The sequence below is a fragment of the Oncorhynchus nerka genome, linkage group LG17 (genome assembly GCF_034236695.1).
Source record: "Oncorhynchus nerka isolate Pitt River linkage group LG17, Oner_Uvic_2.0, whole genome shotgun sequence".
In the NCBI taxonomy this organism is placed as follows: domain Eukaryota; kingdom Metazoa; phylum Chordata; class Actinopteri; order Salmoniformes; family Salmonidae; genus Oncorhynchus; species Oncorhynchus nerka.
In genome coordinates, this window is record NC_088412.1 from 30,923,086 (window position 1) to 30,943,167 (window position 20,082).

The 20,082-nt window shown below is 42.3% G+C and overlaps 2 protein-coding genes and 1 long non-coding RNA gene across 11 annotated transcripts in view; 2 read left to right on the top strand and 1 right to left on the bottom strand.

Annotated features, from left to right (window-relative positions):
- Window positions 1-5,168, bottom strand: part of LOC115145066 (protein zyg-11 homolog) — a 30,279-nt gene extending 25,111 nt beyond the window's left edge. Inside the window, exons 1-5 of one of the 5 annotated variants that reach the window (XM_029686302.2) lie at window positions 4,785-5,164; window positions 4,147-4,312; window positions 3,765-3,976; window positions 3,357-3,674; window positions 207-320 (exon numbers count right to left, since the gene is read on the bottom strand). In XM_029686302.2, coding sequence (XP_029542162.1) covers window positions 207-320; window positions 3,357-3,674; window positions 3,765-3,976; window positions 4,147-4,312; window positions 4,785-4,808 — 834 coding nt within the window. In that variant the 5' untranslated portion in view covers window positions 4,809-5,164. Of the gene's footprint in view, window positions 1-206; window positions 321-3,356; window positions 3,977-4,146; window positions 4,313-4,784 lie in introns of all 5 variants that reach the window. The other 4 variants (XR_010459433.1, XM_065003108.1, XM_065003107.1 and 1 more) reach the window with 4 other exon arrangements.
- LOC115145067 (uncharacterized) lies at window positions 4,522-9,960 on the top strand. Its single transcript, XR_003865909.2, has 3 exons — window positions 4,522-4,592; window positions 9,177-9,315; window positions 9,566-9,960. It is a non-coding gene; the product is annotated as an uncharacterized LOC115145067 (long non-coding RNA).
- A 1,731-nt stretch (window positions 9,961-11,691) lies between these two features.
- Window positions 11,692-20,082, top strand: part of LOC115145068 (ras-specific guanine nucleotide-releasing factor RalGPS2-like) — a 160,453-nt gene continuing 152,062 nt past the window's right edge. Inside the window, exon 1 of one of the 5 annotated variants that reach the window (XM_065003112.1) lies at window positions 11,692-11,878. The gene's annotated coding sequence lies outside the window, so the exon portion shown is untranslated. The remainder of the gene's footprint in view (window positions 11,879-20,082) is intronic. The other 4 variants (XM_065003110.1, XM_065003114.1, XM_065003113.1 and 1 more) reach the window with 4 other exon arrangements.

The following is a 20,082-nucleotide window of genomic DNA, read 5'->3' on the forward strand; positions in this document are numbered from 1 at the left end:
GGTAAACACTCTACACCAGGGTCCCCAACTACATTCACCCGTGAGCGGATGATCGGGGGACCAGAACAAAATTGCAAATTGACCATAAGAATCGCCAAAAGACTTAGCATTTGACAAAAACAGATGCCTCTGTATTAATGAGTGAGAATACCTGGGAACAGATTTCACAACTCTAGTCAACTAAACTCATAGTCTGTCTCCAATACCTGTTTGCGTCCAGACACATCCAGCGAGACCAGAGCAGGCAGGATCCCAGGCTCACCCAGCAGCTGGCGAGCCACGTCTGATGTGAACTGTTTATCATCACTGATGTCCAGGTGCTGCATGGTTAGGTTCACACACACACACACACACACACACACACAATTCTTGTGCATCATAAGTAAAACCATTAGAGCACTGCAAGTAAAGTTCAGGGATAGCTAACAATCACTGTGACGGATCACTAAAAAGGTTTTAGAAACTTGGCTCAGCAATGCAAACTACATGACAAAAAGTATGTGGACACCTGCTTGTCGAACATATCATTCCAAAAATAATAGGAATTCATATGGAGTTGGTCCCCCCTCTGTGGTGCTATGACAGCCTCCACTCTTCTGGGAATGCTTTCCAATAGATGTTGGAACATTGCTGCTGGGACTTGCTTTCATTCAGCCACAAGAGCATTAGTGAGGTCGAGAACTGATGTTGGGGTGATTTAACCATGGCTCGCAGTCAGCGTTCCAATTCATCCCAAATGTGTTCAATGGGGTTGAGGACAGGGCTCTGTGCATCCAGTCAAGTTCTTCCAGATCGATCTCGACAAACCCTTTCTGTATGGACCTCGCTTTGTGCACGGGGGCATTGTCATGTTGAAACAGGAAAGGGCTATCCCCAAAATGTTGCCACAAATTTGGAAGCATAGAATCGTCTATGTAATGTAATTGTATGCTGTATCGTTAAAATTTCCCTTCACTGGAATTAAGGGACCTAGGCCGAACCATGAAAAACAGCCCCAGACCATTATTCCTCTTCCACAAAACTTTACAGTTGGCACTATGCATTGAGGCAGGTAGCGTTTTCCTGGCATCTGCCAACCCCAGATTCGTCCTTCGGAGTCCCAGATGGTGACGCGTGATTCATCACTCCAGAGAAAGCGGTTCTACTGCTCCAGAGTCCAATGGCAGCAAGCTTTACACCACTCCAGCCGACACTTGGCATTGCGCATGGTGATCTTAAGCTTGTGTGCGGCTGCTCGCCCATGGAAACCCATTTCATGAAGCTCCCAACGAACAGTTCTTGTGCCGACGTTGCTTCTAGAGGCAGTTTGGAACTTGGTAGTGAGTGCTGCAACAGAGGACAAACAATTTCTATGCGCTACGCGCTTCAGCAATTGGCGGTCCCGTTCTGTGAGCTTGTGTGGCCTACCACTTCATCGTTGCCCCTAAACGTTTCCACTTCACAATAACAGCACTTACAGTTGACCGGGGCAGCTCTAGCAAGGCAGAAATGTGACAAACTGACTGGTTGGAAAGGTGGCATCCTATGACAGTGCCATATTGAAAGTTACAGCTCTTCAGTAAGGCCATTCTACTGCCAATGTTTGTATATGGAGATTGCATGGCTGTGTGCTAAGTTTTATACACCTGTCAGCAACAGGTGTGCCTGAAATTACAGAATCCACTAATTTAAAGGGGTGTCCACACATGTATATGTACTGTTGAAGTCGGAAGTTTACATACACTTTGGTTGGAGTCATTAAACCTCGTTTTTCAACCACTCCAAAAATGTCCTGTTAACAAACTAAAGTTTTGGCAAGTCGGTTAAGACAACTACTTTGTGCATGACAAGTAATTTGTCCAACAATTGTTTACAGACAGATTATTTCACTTATAATTCACTGCATCACAATTCCAGTGGGTCAGAAGTTTACATGCACTAAGTTGACTGTGCCTTTAAACAGCTTGGAAAATTCCAGAAAAATATGTCATCGCTTTAGACGCTTCTGTTAGGCTAATTAACATAATTTGAGTCAATTGGAGGTGTACCTGTGGATGTATTTCAAGGCCTACCTTCAAACTCAGTGCCTCTTTGCTTGACATCATGGGAAAATCTAAAGAAAGCAGCCAAGACCTCCACAAGTCTGGTTCATCCTTGGGAGCAATTTCCAAACGCCTGAAGGTACCACGTTCATCTGTACAAACAATAGTACGCAAGTATAAACACCATGGGACCACGCAGCCGTCATACCACTCAGGAAGGAGACGCATTCTGTCTCCTAGAGATGAACATTCTTTGGTGACAAAAATGCAAATCAAACTCAGAACAACAGCAAAGGACCTTGTTTCCTCCAGCATCTTCACGGGTACAAAAGTATCTATATCCACAGTAAAATGAGTCCTATATCGACATAACCTGAAAGGCCACTCAGCAAGGAAGAAGCCACTGCTCCAAAACCGCCATAAAAAAAGCCATACTATGGTTTGCAACTGCACATGGGGACAAAGATCGTACTTTTTGGAGAAATGTCCTCTGGTCTGATGAAACAAAAATAGAACTGTTTGGCCATAATGACCATCGTTAAGTTTGGAGAAAAAGGGGGAGGCTTGCAAGCCGAAGAACACCATCCCAACCGTGAAGCACAGGGGTGGCAGCATCATGTTGTGGGGATGCTTTGCTGCAGGAGGGACTGGTGCACTTCACAAAATAGATGGCATCATGAGGAAAGAAAATTATGTGGATATCAGTCAGGAAGTTAAAGCTTGGTCGCAAATGGGTCTTCCAAATGGACAGTGACCCCAAGCATACTTCCAAAGTTGTGGCAAAATGGCTTAAGGACAAAGTCAAAGTATTGGAGTGGCCTTCCCAAAGCCCTGACCTCAAACCTATAGAAAATTTGTGGGCAGAACTGAAAAAGCGTGTGCGAGCAAGTAGGCCTCCAAACCTGACTCAGTTACACCAGCTCTGTCAGGAGGAATGGACCAAAATTCACCCAACTTATTGTGGGAAGCTTGTGGAAGGCTTCCCGAAACATTTGACCCAAGTTAAACAATTTAAAGGCAATGCTACCAAATACTAATTGAGTGTATGTAAACTTCTGACCCACTTGGAATGTGAGGAAAGAAATAAAAGATGAAATAAATAATTCTCTCTACTATTATTCTGACATTTCACATTCTTAAAATAAAGTGGTGATCCTAACTGACCTAAAACAGGGAATTTTTACTTGGATTAAATGTCAGGAATTGTGAAAAACTGAGTTTAAATGTATTTGGCTAAGGTGTATGTAAACTTCAACTGTATATATGTATATTACACACACCTTATAGTGGAGGAAATCAATGTAAAACTTCAGTATCAGAGCTGTCCCCACCCACCTGCAGTGCCTCCAGTTGTCCAATGACAGCCAGTAGCTGGGCAGTGCTCATCTCCAGCCTCTTCAGCTGGTGTAGTGTTAGTGACCTCAGCCTCTCTCTGAGTCCCAGTAGAGGGTTGAGGTTGGTCACGGAGGTGTTGGACAGGTCCAGGCTCTCCAGGCGGGACAGGGAACACACATCAGCCAGCCCAGAGTCGTAGAAGTCCACATTGGCCAGGGAGAGGGACCGCAGCCCCTGGAGAGAGCTGAAACAGTGACATGACGGTTCCTCCAGAGAGGACATGGTCAGACCTGTAAGGACCAACCGTTGCAAGCTCTCCTGGGGGGGAGAGGGAGAAGGGGGAGAGTGAGAGAAGATTAGTGTTTGTGGGTATCTAACTGCTGGAGGCTCTCTTATTAGTGTGCTTACCCGGCAGTGTTTGTTGGAGGCAAGGCCATGTAGTATGTCAGAGATTGTGAGGTCAGCGTTGACCCTAGCAGCGTCCAGCTCCAGCAGGCGGTGAGGACAGAGAGCTCTCTGGAACGCCTCGGCAGAGATACGGGCCGTACGAATACACGCACGACGCAGCCGAAGGTACTCACTGCTACGAAACACTCCTACTGTACTGTCATTCAACAGACCTAGAAACACACACATACACACCTTTTTTGTTAGAGCGGAGACAAAATAATTTAAGGAATTAGCTCATTCCTGCTCTAGACACTGCCTGTTTTGTGTTTTCTACTAATGATCAACGTAAGGATCTAAGCTTGGATCTGTGACGGTTGACTACTTCATCCTCCTTGCTCACCTTCAGTGGCCATCTTAGCCAGCAGCTGGTCAGCTAGCTCCTGGGGAAACAGCAGAGAGTCTCTGAGACAGAGAGATCCATCAGCATGCTTCACACAGAACCTCTCCAGGTTCCTACTGACGTAGGACAGACACAGATCCGTCAGAGATGCAGGGGATGCCTCATCCTGGAACACACAGGGCAAGAGATCACCATTAGACACTTATGCCCGCAATTCAAGACAGTATTCCCAAATGGCATACCAAACATTTGAATAGTTATAATGTCCAAAGTTAAAATAGTCGCCAATGAGACCTGTTATCCAGATACACACAGGAGGTAGAGAACGTCTGGTGGTGGTAATTTGTAAAATAAATAAATAATAATAACAGACACCTCCAGCTAAGGACATGTTTAACTAGCCAGCAACGTTACGTTCGCGATCGTCGTGGATCAAATTTAATCAGGTACCGTTATATAGCTAGCTTGCTAGTTACTGATTTGCTCTCGAAAACCCAAGGCATTCTAATCAAGGCATTCTGCCTTATCCCAAGGTAGCTAGTTAGTGTCTATGAATAGCTAGCTAACGTTAACTGTATGCCTTTTTAGATCAATGCACGACTGAATTTTAGAAATGTAAAGCGAAAAAAAAAACTCACCATGTTCAAAGAATTGAAGGCCATATCATGCACAGTGAAACAGACGGGAATGCTCGACACCTGACAAAAAATAAATATAGCTTTAGCCCCGGCTCGTCTTGTTAACTTGCTACTGTACCTAGATAGCCTAATCTAGCTGAAACTAGTTGTTGCGAAGAGCTAACAACTAACGTTAGCTAGCAGCTAGCTAACTTGTTGGTACGAAAAGAGATGTTCCTGCAACATTTTCAGACCATGTCCGTTAGTTAACGGGGCTAATACTTCTCTCTAAATCAACACACAGCCAGTTTGAACGTAAACATTCACCGGAGAAAACGATAGATGTAGCTATTTTTGTTGACAGACAGTAACAAAGGTCATGACACAGGAAGTACATCACCAGCTAGGAAGCTATTATTTACAGTCTATGCTAGGAATATACAGGGCGCTTTCGAGGATAAATGTTGTCTAAGTCCCTTTCAAAGGTTGTTGCATTATGGGGATACACATTGTCCGACTGCGCCTGTAGTATATGGAGCTATACACCTTTAATGTTGTTGTGATGAAAGGTCATTCGTTTTTTTTAATGAAGTCGCTTTCAAGTCACTGGTCATGGCTAGAAGGGATCCAGCTTTTGTAAAATAACTTTAATTTTAGCAACCCGTTTCCAAACCTTAACCGAATTATCCTAACCTGCTGTGTTAATTATCCAAACCTTGCTACGAAAAGTCAAATCGGACGTTAATTTGACAATTCTTGGTTGGGCTGCAAATTTTTGGAGAAAGTTTGGAGTGAGATTTGCTGTATGAATTTAATTTCCCCCTGGAACAACCCCTAGTTGGGGATTCTGGGGGTTCTCCCCCGGGAATATTTTATTGTTTTAAAGCTCATTTTCTGTCATTCTATTTATTTTGACATGGTTTAGGCCTATGACCAGGGTGGAACATTTTAATAATAAAAACCACAGGTCAGGGGTATTCAGGATGCTTTGAGCATCAAATGAACACTCAAAATGTGACTACTTTGAGATTTTGGGGTGATGAAATATACTTTTTTTTTTAAAAACATATTTTTGAGGTGGTTTGACACTTTATTCAGACAGTAATGAAATGGGGGGACAGGCAAGTGGGAGAAACAGTGGGAAGGTTGGAAGCAGGGATTGATTCCTGTTCTCACGTGGGAGTTTAACCACTACACCAAGGCTCTACTCAGGAAATACTAATATTAATGGTTGATGGCAGTGGGTAACCAAATCATAGATTGCAGTCTCCTTGTCCATAAGTTCGTTTCAAGGTAAGGACACAAATATTTTGTCATTTGGGTACACCCCGCTTGCGCTCCAGGATGGTTGGCCACCCCTGATCTATGTTTCCCAAGTGCTGAGAGTTTGAAAATGTTCTTTTTCTAACAATTAATTTCTCAAAATCAACCAACCTTCAAGAAAAATCAAATGAATATTCAGGTGATTTATGCCAACTAGTTGAAGAACTAGTCCTTGCCATCATCTTACTCTACAAAGACAAAATATGATGTGTTTATGAGTTGTGAGTCCTCCTACCATCTATGCCATCTGTGCATGTGCACAAATACTAAAATGTCCTAAAATTATATTTGAGGCCTGGAGCATTCAATATCCAGTGCTTATTTGTAGGACTTATTCAATACTGCCCATGAATGGCTGCAAAAATACATAGCCTCATATAATTCATTTTTAAAGACACGAGTAGGCATATCAGATTTCAAATATGTTATTACACTGAAAAAAATATGAAGAAGTAAAATAATAAAACAAGTGTGGGGAATGGTAATAGTGTTCTTGCTGTCAAGCACAATAATTACCCTATATTTTAGCCCATTGTTAAGCAGGAGAATTGTTCCACTGATCAGATATTTAATAGATCAGTTAATAGATATTTAAAACGCACATCCAATCCATCCGATCCCTTACATAACTAGACCAATCATATATGCTTCAATGTGCCGCGGTTAACAGTGCAGGGGTAAAACAGGGTAATGATGTGGGACTCCCGAGTGGCACAGCGGTCTAAGCCAGCTAGTCGTCACTACAGACCCGTGTTCGATCCTGGGCTGTTTCACAACCGGCCGTGATCGGGAGTCCCATAGGGCGGCGAACAATTGGCCCAGCATCGTCCGGGTTAGGGGAGGGTTTGGCTAGGGGGGCTTCAATTGGCTCATTGCACTTTAGCGACTCCTTGTGGCGGGCCGGGCACCTGCAGGCTGACCTCGTAGCGATTCCCTGTGGAGGGCCGGGCACCTGCGGTCGTCAGTTGAATGGTGTTTCCTCCGACACATTGGTGCAGCACGCTTCTTGGTTAACCGGGCTGGTGTTAAGAAGCGCGGTTCCGCTGGTAGGCGATGCTTGTAGGTGATGTCATGGCTACTGTTGGGAGTGTTCTAAAAAATCTGCTAAAACAAGCATCTACCCTTTCTTTGAAAATAGATTATAATTCACTGCAAGTTCATCACATTAGCCTTAATCAAGACGATCTCTCAATATTACATAGTTGTTCAACGGGGACCAGACACTCTGAAATTATTACCTCATCAGTCCAACACCAAGGTCACAAGTTGTGGACTTTTCAACACGTGTGGTTTTTAGACAGGGATTTTTATGACACTGCTCCTCCATTCGAATCACGGCTAGACTCATAAACTTTGAGAATGAAAAGGAGGTGAAGAAGCATTTGGATAACATAGGGGTAGATTTCAGCTACCAGTGTCACAGAGAGAAGGACCCTGAAGGTAAGGCATGACGTGCGCTGTCCCATGTGCTGAAGTGAGTGTTTGGGTCACTCAGTGTTGTTCAGCTCATGGTTACCCTTTCGCTGTCCCATAACTGGGGTGCTGAACCACTGATTCTGGTTGGTGTTTAGTTTGTTTATGCCTCATGTACTTGTACTGTAAGCTTTCCGCCTTCCACCTCATAAATGTATCTAACCTATTTCTGCATGTACAGTGGGGCAAAAAAGTATTTAGTCAGCCACCAATTGTGCAAGTTCTCCCACTTAAAAAGATGAGAGAAGCCTGTAATTTTCATCATAGCTACACTTCAACTATGACAGACAAAATGAGGAAAAAAATTCAGAAAATCACATTGTAGGATTTTTAATTAATTAATTTGCAAATTATGGTGGAAAATAAGTATTTGGTCAATAACAAAAGTTTATCTCAATACTTTGTTATATACCCTTTGTTGGCAATGACAGAGGTCAAACGTTTTCTGTAAGTCCTGGCTAGGCCACTCCAGGACCTTGAAATGCTTCTTATGAAGCCACTCCTTCGTTGCCCGGTATCATTGTCATGCTGAAAGACCCAGCCACGTTTAATCTTCAATGCCCTTGCTGATGGAAGGAGGTTTTCACTCAAAATCTCACGATACATGGCCCCATTCATTATTTCCTTTACACGGATCAGTCGTCCTGGTCCCTTTGCAGAAAAACAGTCCCAAAGCATGATGTTTCCACCCCCATGCTTCACAGTAGGTATGGTGTTCTTTGGATGCAAAAATCAGCATCGTTTGTCCTCCAAACATGACGAGTTGAGTTTTTACCAAAAAGTTATATTTTGGTTTCATCTGACCATATGACATTCTCCCAATCTTCTTCTGGATCATCCAAATGCTCCCTAGCAAACTTCAGACGGGCCTGGACATGTACTGGCTTAAGCAGGGGGACACGTCTGGCACTGCAGGATTTGAGTCCCTAGCGGCGTAGTGTGTTACTGATGGTAGGCTTTGTTACTTTGGTCCCAGCTCTCTGCAGGTCATTCACTACGTCCCCCCGTGTGGTTCTGGGATTTTTGCCTACCGTTCTTGTGATAATTTTGACCCCACGGGGTGAGATCTTGCGTGGAGCCCCAGATCGAGGGAGATTATCAGTGGTCTTATTGCTCCCACAGTTGATTTCTTCAAACCAAGCTGCTTACCTATTGCAGATTCAGTCTTCCCAGCCTGGTGCAGGTCTACAATTTAGTTTCTGGTGTCCTTTGACAGCTCTTTGGTCTTGGCCATAGTGGAGTTTGGAGTGTGACTGTTTGAGGTTGTGGACAGGTGTCTTTTATACTGATAACAAGTTCAAACAGGTGCCATTAATACAGGTAACGAGTGGAGGACAGAGGAGCCTCTTAAAGAAGAAGTTACAGGTCTGTGAGAGCCAGAAATCTTGCTTGTTTGTAGGTGACCAAATACTTATTTTCCACCATAATTTGCAAATAAATTCATTAAAAATCATACAATGTGATTTTTTGGATTTTTCCCCTCATTTTGTCTGTCATAGTTGAAGTGTAGCTATGATGGAAATTACAGGCCTCTCTCATCTTTTTAAGTGGGAGAACATGCACAATTGGTGGCTGACTAAATACTTTTTTGCCCCACTGTATGTATTCTGTTGTCAGGGTGTCAAAGGCTTGCTGACTACACGGAAGGAGTGAAAGAAAACGTTGAGTCTACCACCCAGGTGCTCAAACACAATTGTGAGATGAATAAACATGGTGAAGGCTTCCACAAGCTCGGGGTTTACTATGTCCAAGGGAGGTACATGACTCAACTAGACTACACTTAATCCCATTCACTAGAAGATTATAACAGCAAAGTCTGCAACAATTTGCATTTCTCAGATAGACAAGTCATTTGAAATATTAGAGTATGGCATGACAAAAACATGTTTTCAGACATGTCATCTTATTAATAAGAAATATAAGGATGATAAGAAAATACAGACAGACAGACCCTGAATCCATCCCCCAAGTGGTCAAACTCACCATGTTCTACATCTCTCCACCAGGGGAAATTGCAGATAATCTGAAGATGGCCTACTGCTTCATGACGGCCTACAGCAGTGGTGGTAAGAAGTCTGTGGACGCATGTCAAAACGTGGGTCTCCTCACCGACATTGGTTGAGCCATGAAGGCCGGCCCTGACTCAGGGGGCAAAAGGTTGAAGGATTCACTAATGTGTGTGTTTTAGGCGGGAATTGAAAAAAAAGGGTCCAATCCTTTGTGTGTGGATGATTTATATGGGGCTCTGTAAAATATAACATGTTTTTTCTCTATAGGGGACCAATTTAATATTTTTGCATCCAATGAGATTGTTCCTCTCGACATGGAGAAAGGAGAGATTCTCAGTCCAACACATCTATCTGCCTGAACATTGACAACAACTTGACTTGATTAAAATGAGTTCACGCAAACAGGTCTGTTCACGTGGTGTCATTATAGTTGTAAATCCATGGTGGAGAGTATCTCATCCCACATTGACAGTGGACAAACAGCGCCATTCAAGTGTGTGGTCGTGTTAAAATGCAGCTTTTTGCGAAGTTCATAGGTTCTGCCACAAGATGGAGTCAAAGTCAAGGAAAACTAGCGTGATATGGCAAATCCACTGTCCATGAGTACACCAGGGCAGGTCAGAGTTTTATTTTTGTCGTCTAATTTGCTCATCCCGTTTGATGTCATGTGATGTGTTAAAAATAGAATAATCTGGTGGGACATATTCACGTTATGGAGTAAAGCGCTTCAGATCAGACAGCTAATGTGACGTTTCGGTCAGAATGAAACATTTATTTTGTTTTGTTTGTACACATATTATTATTAAAGTCCCAGCCTTCCATGGGCCAATTTGACAATATTGTAACGACGCTGGGTTTATATCCGCGGAAATCGTCTCTGCTGCTCGAGCAAACTTTTGCGGCACAGTCGATAGTGCGCCTGACCTCGGGCTAGAAGGTCGAGGGTTCGAGACCTGCTCCCTGCTGTTTCATTACAAAACATTAATGCAAACATATTATATTGTCTTGCTACTTCCAAATCCAGCAGAGAAGCACACTAGTCATATCCGAGAAAAACTTGTCTGTAATGCAAAATATTTGGGGGTGTAGCGGGAAACCTAAAATACAGACCTTTATCCTCTCTCTTACCATTACCCGTGGCAATTTCACTGGCATATCATCCACTCTCGTAGACACTTAACTAAACAGTGCCCAGCTCTGTCTCGCGACCCCGGTAGGTGCCAGTCAAGACTCCACACGCGCAGCATTCTTTGGTGTACTGGCACACGGTGGTATGAATCACCGTTATCTGTAGCCACAGATCTAGGATCAGTTTACACTCCCTAGTAACATTGGGGGAGACATAAAACATATTTTAGAGCAGTGTATAGGCAGTCTGGTCTCATACACTAAACGTAACATAGTAACATAAATCCTGGACACTCTATATGTTAGGTTTGATATGGTTACGTAAAACAGATGGGTACTTAACGCAAAAACAAAAGTAGGATGGTTGGTTGGTGTGGATGGGTAGGAATGAATGTCTAGCAACTCAAAGGTTGGGAGTTTGAATTTCATCAGGGACAACTTTGGCATTTTAGCTAATGAGCAACTTTACAACTACTTACTATGTTTTAGCTACTTTGCAAGAACTTAGCACGCTTTCCTAACTTTACTCCTTTAACCTACCTCCTAAACCTAACAAGAACCCCTAGCCTAGCTAACGTTAGCCAGCTAGCTAAGGTTAGCCACCTAACTGCCTAGCTAGAATTCGTAACATATCATATGTTTTGCAAATTTGTAACATATAGTTAATTTTGCAAAGCTTAACATATTCTGTATTTTGCAAATTCGTAACATATGTCACGAATTACAATTCGTATTATATCATACGAAATTGGTGCCTGACATCCACAAATTAAAACATACCATTGGACATGTCATTTATTATCCTGAAAACTAGGCTTTCGTATTTCCGTACACGAAGTGCTCTGAGACCAGGTTGCAGCGGGCGACTTTCTAAATCCCGCCCTTTTTCCCGTGTCCATTCAACCCTTATTCAAAACAGAACACATCTGTTGCAAGTGTCGGATTTAGCTACACACGTACACAACAATACGAAATGCTCTGAGACCAGGTTGCAGCGGGCAACAGCTAAGGCGAGCGAACTATCTATATCCCGCCCCTTTTCTCGTGTCTATTCAACTCTCATTCAAAACAGAACACAGCTGTTGCAGAGCACACCGCTTTTGGCTTTGTAGGAGCCTCTGAAATTTGTTGGGGTCGAGTTTCCCTACCCGAAAAGAGGAATTTGGCACCCATTTCTGTGTGGTGAGTGTCTGGTTTATGTCTGTTTTCGTAAGATAGGGTGTGTGGCAGCATCCCTGATGCTAAATCCATTTGCGCTGAAGGTTAGCTAACGTTATCCACAGGAGTAAGCCACACTAACGACGTTAAGTATTCTCTTTGAAGGTTTAAGTAAAGCGTTTATTTTGAGTTGAATAGTATTATGTGTTGCAGTAACGTTAAGTACGTTAGCTAACGTTAACTACCTTGCATTACACCACAGCCAGTTCTAGCTCTCAGAATGTCTTAAGATGTTTGCACTTGTCGAGTTAGCTAACGTTAGCTATTGTAGGTAGTCAACCTTTGTTTGCCGAGTTTAGTTAGCAAACTAACTAGCAACTGTCCTCTTTAATTTCGTTGCTATTTTTTTTTTTTTTTGCCAACTGAGATGGCAAGCTGGCTAACGGTTATTTGCGCGTGTTGTCCCCAGCCTGCTGTTAGCGCTAAAGCTGATGGCTACTGAAACGCCTTGCCTCGGGTTGCCTTGGACTCAGAACCCCCCTCACTGTCCCGCCCAGATCCGGGGAGTGTTTCGGGTGGGGCGTGTTTTTTCTCTCACTAAAATGGCTTGGATATACTCATAAACTGCCGGTTATTACTATGTGCAGTTAGTCTGAAAAAGCAGAGCACTTTTAGGGAGGTGCAACGGCCTGTAGTTAATGCACAGGCAAGAAGCATCACGTTAGTCAGCCGTTGCAATACGAATTCATTAATCTTTCATGACAGGTTGGCATCAACATCGTGGTGCCTGCCTACTGTAGCTAGGATATGTCAGCATCAGTGATTAGCTAGGTAACGTTAGGCCCTGTAACGTACCAGTTAAAAGCAATACTGCGGGTCGATATATTTGATTTCAAAGTGTGAGTGTTAAGTAATGAATTTAATATTTGTAATGCACAGTCAAGCACGTCTCATGTCCCACATCATTAGCAAGATGAGCCATGTTTAACAGATGCATGATGCTGATGCATCTTTCATTGCTGCCTTCAATGCCTTGATATTGCTAGGCAATAGCCACTCTCGCTGGGCAAAGCAGGGACTCTACAGCAACATATATCAACCATGCCACATGCCATGCAGGCAGATTTCCGTTAACCCAGTCATATCTGTCAAGCAGTATAAGCTCGTGTTCCATAACTGAGATGCAGGTCTGGACATGAACGTTTTTAGCCAGTAGGACATTTTTAAAAAAACATTTTTTTTTTACCTGTCGGAAGAGCTCAAGTCACTTGCCCCCCCGCCCCGGAGGACACCACTCCAATTCGGCGTAGCCTAATTGTTTGATATTGTGGGTTTTTGCGTGATTTCTTTAACTTGTCCATTCGGCCTGCTTAAATCTATATTTATTATTATTATTATATATTTTTATTATTATACTTGCCCCGGGGAAGCGGACAAGCTTTGATGTCGAGCCCTGAGATGCCGTATAGTCATGGTAGTGCCTTCACAGCCTGGTTGGTCACAGGCTGTACTGTAGCCAACACCTCTATCCTATCAGAACTTGTCATGCCATACACGTTTGGCATGACGTGGAACGAACACAGAGAGGAGTTTGCTAAACTAGCACTTTATTAACAGATCTGGACCACCAGGCTATATATATTAGCCTTGGTTAGATACACAGAAAACTACAGAAATGTGTATTGTGGGTGCACTTCTGCATTGGCAGATTAACATTCTCTCAAGATGAATATACCTTGCCAGATAGATTTGAGGTGGGTTAGATGCTCATATCTACATAGCTACAATTGTCGTGTCTATCCATTGGTAAAATATAAAGTGAATAGTCTGATATCGAATGGTTAGATAAAGTTCCAGATTTCAGCCCTAATAAGAGATCACAGCTACTGAGTCTCCCTGGCAGATCTCCTGTAGAATAAATTATTTATTTCCATGCATGACTAGAGCTGTTGCATAGGATGCAGAGCAATATAAACTGAACATAAATATAAATGCAACGATTCCAGAGATTTTACTGAGAAACAGGTCATATCAGGAAATCAGTCAATTTAAATAAATTAGGCCCTAATCTATGAATTTCACATGACTGGGATTACAGATATACATATGTTAGTCAAAAATAGGTAGGGACGTGGATCAGAAAACCAGTCAGTATCTGGTGTGACCAATTTCCCCATGCAGCGCAATACATCTCCTTTGCATAGAGTTGATCAGGCTGTTGATTGTGGAATGTTGGCCCACTCCTATTCAATGCCTGTGAAGTTGCTGGGTATTAGCGGGAACTGGAACCCGCTGTTGTGCACATCAATCCAAAGCATCCCAAACACGCAGATTGGATGACATGTCTGCTGAGTATGCAGGCCTTGAAAGAATTGGGACATTTTGACATCAGCAAACCGCTCGCACAAACAATGCCACACACACACGGTCTGCCATCTGCCCGGTACAGTTGAAACCAGCTCATGAACTATGAGACCAACACTTTACATGTTGTGTTTATATTTTTGTTTAGTGTGTATATATTATTTTTACTAAACTTTGGGGTGGGGGGTAACATCTCTGGATCAATCTGTTTACCTACCCCTGGTGTACAGAGCATTCAATAATCAAGATTAGTAAGGGAAAGTTTCACCATAATATAGGGAAAGGGAATACCTAGTCAGTTGCACAACTGAATGCATTCAACTGAATAATCTTCTGCATTTAACCCAACCCTTTTGAATTAGAGAGGGGGGTGTGGGGGGGGCTGCCTAAATCGACATCCACGTCATCAGTGCCCATGAAGCAGTTGTTGTTGTTGGGGGTTAACTTTCTGACTCAACGGCAGATGTTTTCCACATTGCTGGCTCAGGGATTCGAACCAGTGATCTTCCGGTTACTGGCCCAATGCTCTTTACTGCTAGGCTACATGCCACCCCATGGTGCATGTACAGCCAATCTATTTATCTTGCTTCTGTGTCTCATTTAAACAGACTAGTTTGTTTAAATTGGCCTTTTCCTGTTCTTCTATCTTGTCACGATCTCATTTTTGCACACTAGTTTGTCACAGTCTTTATGTCGCTAGGGCTGGGAATTGCCAGGGACCTCACAATCTGATATTATTATGATTTTATATGTATTGCGATCTGATAATGTGATTTTATTGCGATTTGATGATTCTAGCGTATTGCTAGAAGAGGGACGAGGGACGAGAAGAGGGACGAGAGCCATGAGAAAACAAGTTTGATCAGTCATGGTAATAAAAGTGCTGAAAACAAATTGGCTCCCTCTTTAAAAAGATGGAGAACAAGCTATGAAGGAAAAATACTGCTGTTTTGGTGCAGGTACAACCAACTAGCGTAAAACAATACGATGCATCATCAAAAATAATATCCCGATATGTAACTGTCCCACACGAACACTGGTTAATGCAGTCTACTCTATGTGGTAGTACTGCTGTGTTCTAGGTGCGCCCATCTGGTGCTGTAGTTGTGTTCTGTCTTTCCAAGGCCTGAAATGTGATTAGCTGTAAAATGAGACTCTCTGCTGTGTGTGCGTGTGCGCTACAGGGCATGCGTCAGATGTCAGCACCATGGTCTGTCTCGGGTATAGTCAGCCTACTCTGGGTTTTGTCCCTCCTCGGATGACATGGGACTTTCTTAAAGATGGAGTCTGGATTTGTTATTGTTTTGCAAACTAAACTGAGGTGAGGAGCATGGTGTTCTAGCTGATAGCTGTTCTATCGCATGCGCAATGATTTCTGAGAAGGGGGGGGGGAAGTGTTTGTTTGCAGTAACCTCTTTGTTGTAATATCCCAAACAGATGTGGCAGTTACACCACTTTAGGATTCTAGCTTTAAATTGCAACATGTGTCCTGGTCTGTGTGTGTCTCAATGTTGGTGTTTGTGAACCGTTTCAAGAAGCAAGGCGTATGTCACGTCAGTACTTCACAAGAGGCATTGGAACGTGTTTTTTTTTTTTGGGCTGAGATAATGGATGGGCTGGACATGCCTACAGATGAGTTTGGATTGGTCTGCCATGTAGCATGCTTCTGTCTATATATAACATGAGCTGCTCAGTATGTGTAGATAATCCTTGGAAACGCAGCTTTTTTTAGCCATGGGGAACTGCAAAAGTGTTGCTACTGCTCTTAACAACATTACTGTCCAGAATTTAGCAGGAGCTAACAACAAAGATCACTGGAAAAAAAATATTTCTGCACAGTCAATGTGAACGGGAGTGACTTGACACAACAATGGGCCTAACAAGCTGTAGCTAGCTACAAACAGAAAATACACGCTACCGTGAAGTGTTTATTCATGTATACGGGTAAGAGTCAAGCTACATTTATACGGGTAAGAGTTAAGCTATATTTTAAGTACTCGCCAATTTTATGTGTATGATCTGTCTAGCAATATTCATATCTGTCATTTGCATTGCTAGTTATAGCCTATTGTTACCTAGCTAGCGCAAATTGACACTAGTTACTACAACATTTCATGCATGGTGGCTAGCTATGACGATCAGTTTGTATTGCTAGTAGAATGGGTTGGGATTATGGTTCATTGTTTAGCTAGCTAGCTACATGTCTAAGCAAAATACTCTACTTCAACAGAAGATGACATGCCCATCAAGTTAGCAAGGTATTTCTGAGGGTGATTTGTTTAAAGTAAAAAAATATAAAACATTTTTATTTCACCTTTATTTAACCAGGTAGGCAAGTTAAGAACAAGTTCTCATTTACAATTGCGATCTGGCCAAGATAAAGCAAAGCAGTTCGACACATACAGTTACACATGGAGTAAAACAAACATACAGTCAATAATACAGTAGAAAAATAAGTCTATATACAATGTGAGAAGGGAGGTAAAGGCAAAAAAAGGCCATGGTGGCTAAGTAAATACAATATGGCAAGTAAAACACTGGAATGGTAGATTTGCAGTGGAAGAATGTGCAAAGTAAAGAGATTATGGCCAATATTGTATTTCATGAAGATGTGTACATGTCAATGACCCTTCTGCTTCGCTAGATGTGGTTTGGGGGGTGGTTATAGCATTTCTTTCACATGACCGTCAATTCATGACCATCAAGTGTCGGAGTAGTGTAGGAGTGTGCTGCCATGACCATATTGTAATCGTATCTGTAAAGTGACAGTTACATTTCTCACTCTTTACCACATGGCCTCATGTGAATCCTTAAAGCAATGGGTGGGGCTAAGGCTTAAGAAGGTGTGAATGATACTGAATATGTGTAGACAAAGAAGAGCTCTCTGTACCAAAACATTCAAGGGCCATTTTCTCAAAAGTGTGGTTACAAGTTAATTGACTTTCAAAGCAGAATTACTTTCCCATTCTTCCTCATGCAGTGTATGATATACCATTTTGTAGCTCTGAGTCTCTACTTTTATTCTATATATATATATATATATATATTTTTTTTTAAAACTCCATTTCCTATTTGGCTACACAAGCTTGAAACGGTGGGTCACATTTTAAGATGAATGCTGACTTGTCTAGGATGTCTTTGGTCCTATCATCTTTTGTGACTGAATGGTGATAGTGATGATGCTGCAGTCAGCCATGGAGATTAAGGCAGGGGTTAGAGTTCAGTAATCTGCATTTTCAAAACACAGACATTCAAAAGGACATCTGCATTTTAAACCATTTCACCACTAATTTTTGTCTCTTTAATAAAGTGATCAGGGGCATGCAAGTAGTTTTTTTTTTTTTTCACAGAAAATACATTTAGTGAAACACATTCTGCAGAAAATAGCGGTGTGTAAGGTGTCTCTCGTGGTGCTGGCTGCCTACTGAAGTGGGTGTCAAGCGATATTAGTCTATGTATGTACAGTGGCTTATTCACCCACCGTGGCATTTTTCCTATTTTGTTGTCTTACAACCAGGAATAATTTTTGGGGGGGATTTGTTCATTTGATTTACACAACATGCCTACCACTTTGAAGATGCAAAATCTTATTTTGTGAAACAAACAAGAAATAAGACAAACTGAACTTGAGCGTGCATACCTATTACCCCCACCCTTCAAAGTCAATACTTTGTAGAGCCACCTTTTGCAGCAATTACAGATGCAAGTCTCTTGGGGTATGTCTCTATAAACTTGGCACATCTAGCCATGGGGATTTTTTTTCTCCCATTCTTCAAGGCAAAACTGCTCCAGAGCCTTAAAGTTAGATGGCTACCACTGGTGTAATGCAATCTTTAAGTCATACCACAGATTCTCAATTGGATTGAGGTCTTGGCTTTGACTAGGCATTCCAAGACATTTAAATGTTTCCCCTTAATTAACCTCTTAGAACTACCCCACAGACAATATTTTTACAGTTTTAGAAAACACTCTAAAGTTTCCATCTTAAGCTGTCAATTATATGCATATTCTAGCATCTTGTCCTGACAAAATAGCCCGTTTACTTTGGGAATGTTATTTTTCCAAAAATGAAAATAGTGCCCCCTAGTTTCAAGAGGTTAAACCACTTGAGTGTTGATTTAGCAGTATTCTTAGGTTCATTGTCTTGCTGGAAGGTGAACCTCTGTCCCAGTCTCAAATCTCTGGAAGCTTGAAACAGGTTTCCCTCAATAATTTCCTTGTATTTAGCGCCATCCATCATTCCTTCAATTCTGACCAGTTTCCCAGTCCCTGATGATGGAAAAACATCCTCACAGCATGATGCTGCCACCACCATGCTTCACTGTGGGGATGATGTTCTCGGGGTGATGAGAGGTGTTGGGTTTGTGCCAGACATAGCGTTTTCCTTGATGGCCAAAAAGCTACATTTTTGTCTCATCTGACCAGAGTACCTCCTTCCATATGTTTGGGGAGTCTCCCACATGTCTTTTGGTGAACACAAAGTGTTTGCTTATTTTTTTCTTCACGCAATGGCTTTTCCCCCTCTTCAAGCAATGGCTTTTTTTCTTGCCACTCTTCTGTAAAGCCCAGCTCTGTGTAGTGTATGGCTTAAAGTGGTCCTATGGACAGATATTTCAATTTCCGCTGTGGAACTTTGCAGATCCTTCAGGGTTATATTTGGTCTCTTTGTTGCCTCTCTGATGAATGCCCTCCTTGCCTGGAGTTTTGGTGGGTGGACCTCTTGGCAAGTTTGTTCTAGTGCCATATTCTTCCAATTTTTAAATAATGGATTTAATGGTGCCCTGTGGGATGTTCAAAGTTTCAGATTTTTTTATAACCCAACCCTGATCTGCACTTCTCCACAACTTTGTCCCTGACCTGTTTGGAGAGCTCCTTGGTCTTCGTGGTACCCCTTGCTTAGTGGTGTTGCAGACTCTGGGGCCTTTCATAACAGGTTATATGTTATATATATGAGATCGTGACAGATTGCACACAGGTGGACTTTATTTAACTAATTGTGTGACTTCTGAAGGTAATTAGTTGCACCAGGTCTTATTTAGGGGCTTCATAGAAAAGGGGGTGAATACATGCACGCACCCTTTTCTGTTAAAAAAAACAAACCAAAAAAACATTTTTTTTAAAACAAGTTTATTTTATTAAACTAATTTGGACTATTTTGTCCATTACATGAAATCCAAGTAAAATCCATTTAAATTACAGGTTATAATGCAACACAATAGGAAAAACCCCAAGTGGGATGAATACTCTTGCAAGACACTGTGTGTTGTGCCCATAGTTAAGGAGCTCATGTGGCCCCTTGCCAACTTCGGTCTGCCGGTTGGGCTGTCACTCAAGAGAATGTCTCAACTTTCACTTCCGGAAACCGGAGTAGAGACCCACAGTCTGAAGCTGACTTCCCCTCTGGTACCACAAGCAAGTAGGCTACCCGGCTGCCACGGGAGGCTGCCTTCCCTTGATCATACTGGTCTGGAACTGGATGTCTCCGCCTGTACTTATACTGGGAGTGGCTCAAACAACTACAAGTGGTACACTGTCTCCCTCTCTCTGTTCTGTTCCTCCAGTCTCATTCTCAACTCGGTTGATATATCTAATTCATTTGATACATTTTAATTTATGGTTATGCCTTTTTCCCAAGAAAGTTTTGAAGACATTTTTAAAGTTATTGTAATTTTCCGTCTTGACTGACCTTAATGTCTTAAAGTAATCATGGACTGTCGTTTCTCTTCGATTTTTTTTTTTTAGATATTCTTGCCATGATATTGACTTGGTCTTTTATCTTCTTTATACCATCCCTACCTTGTCACAACACAACTGATTGGCTCAAACACATTTTTAGAAGGAAAGATAATACACAAATTAACTTA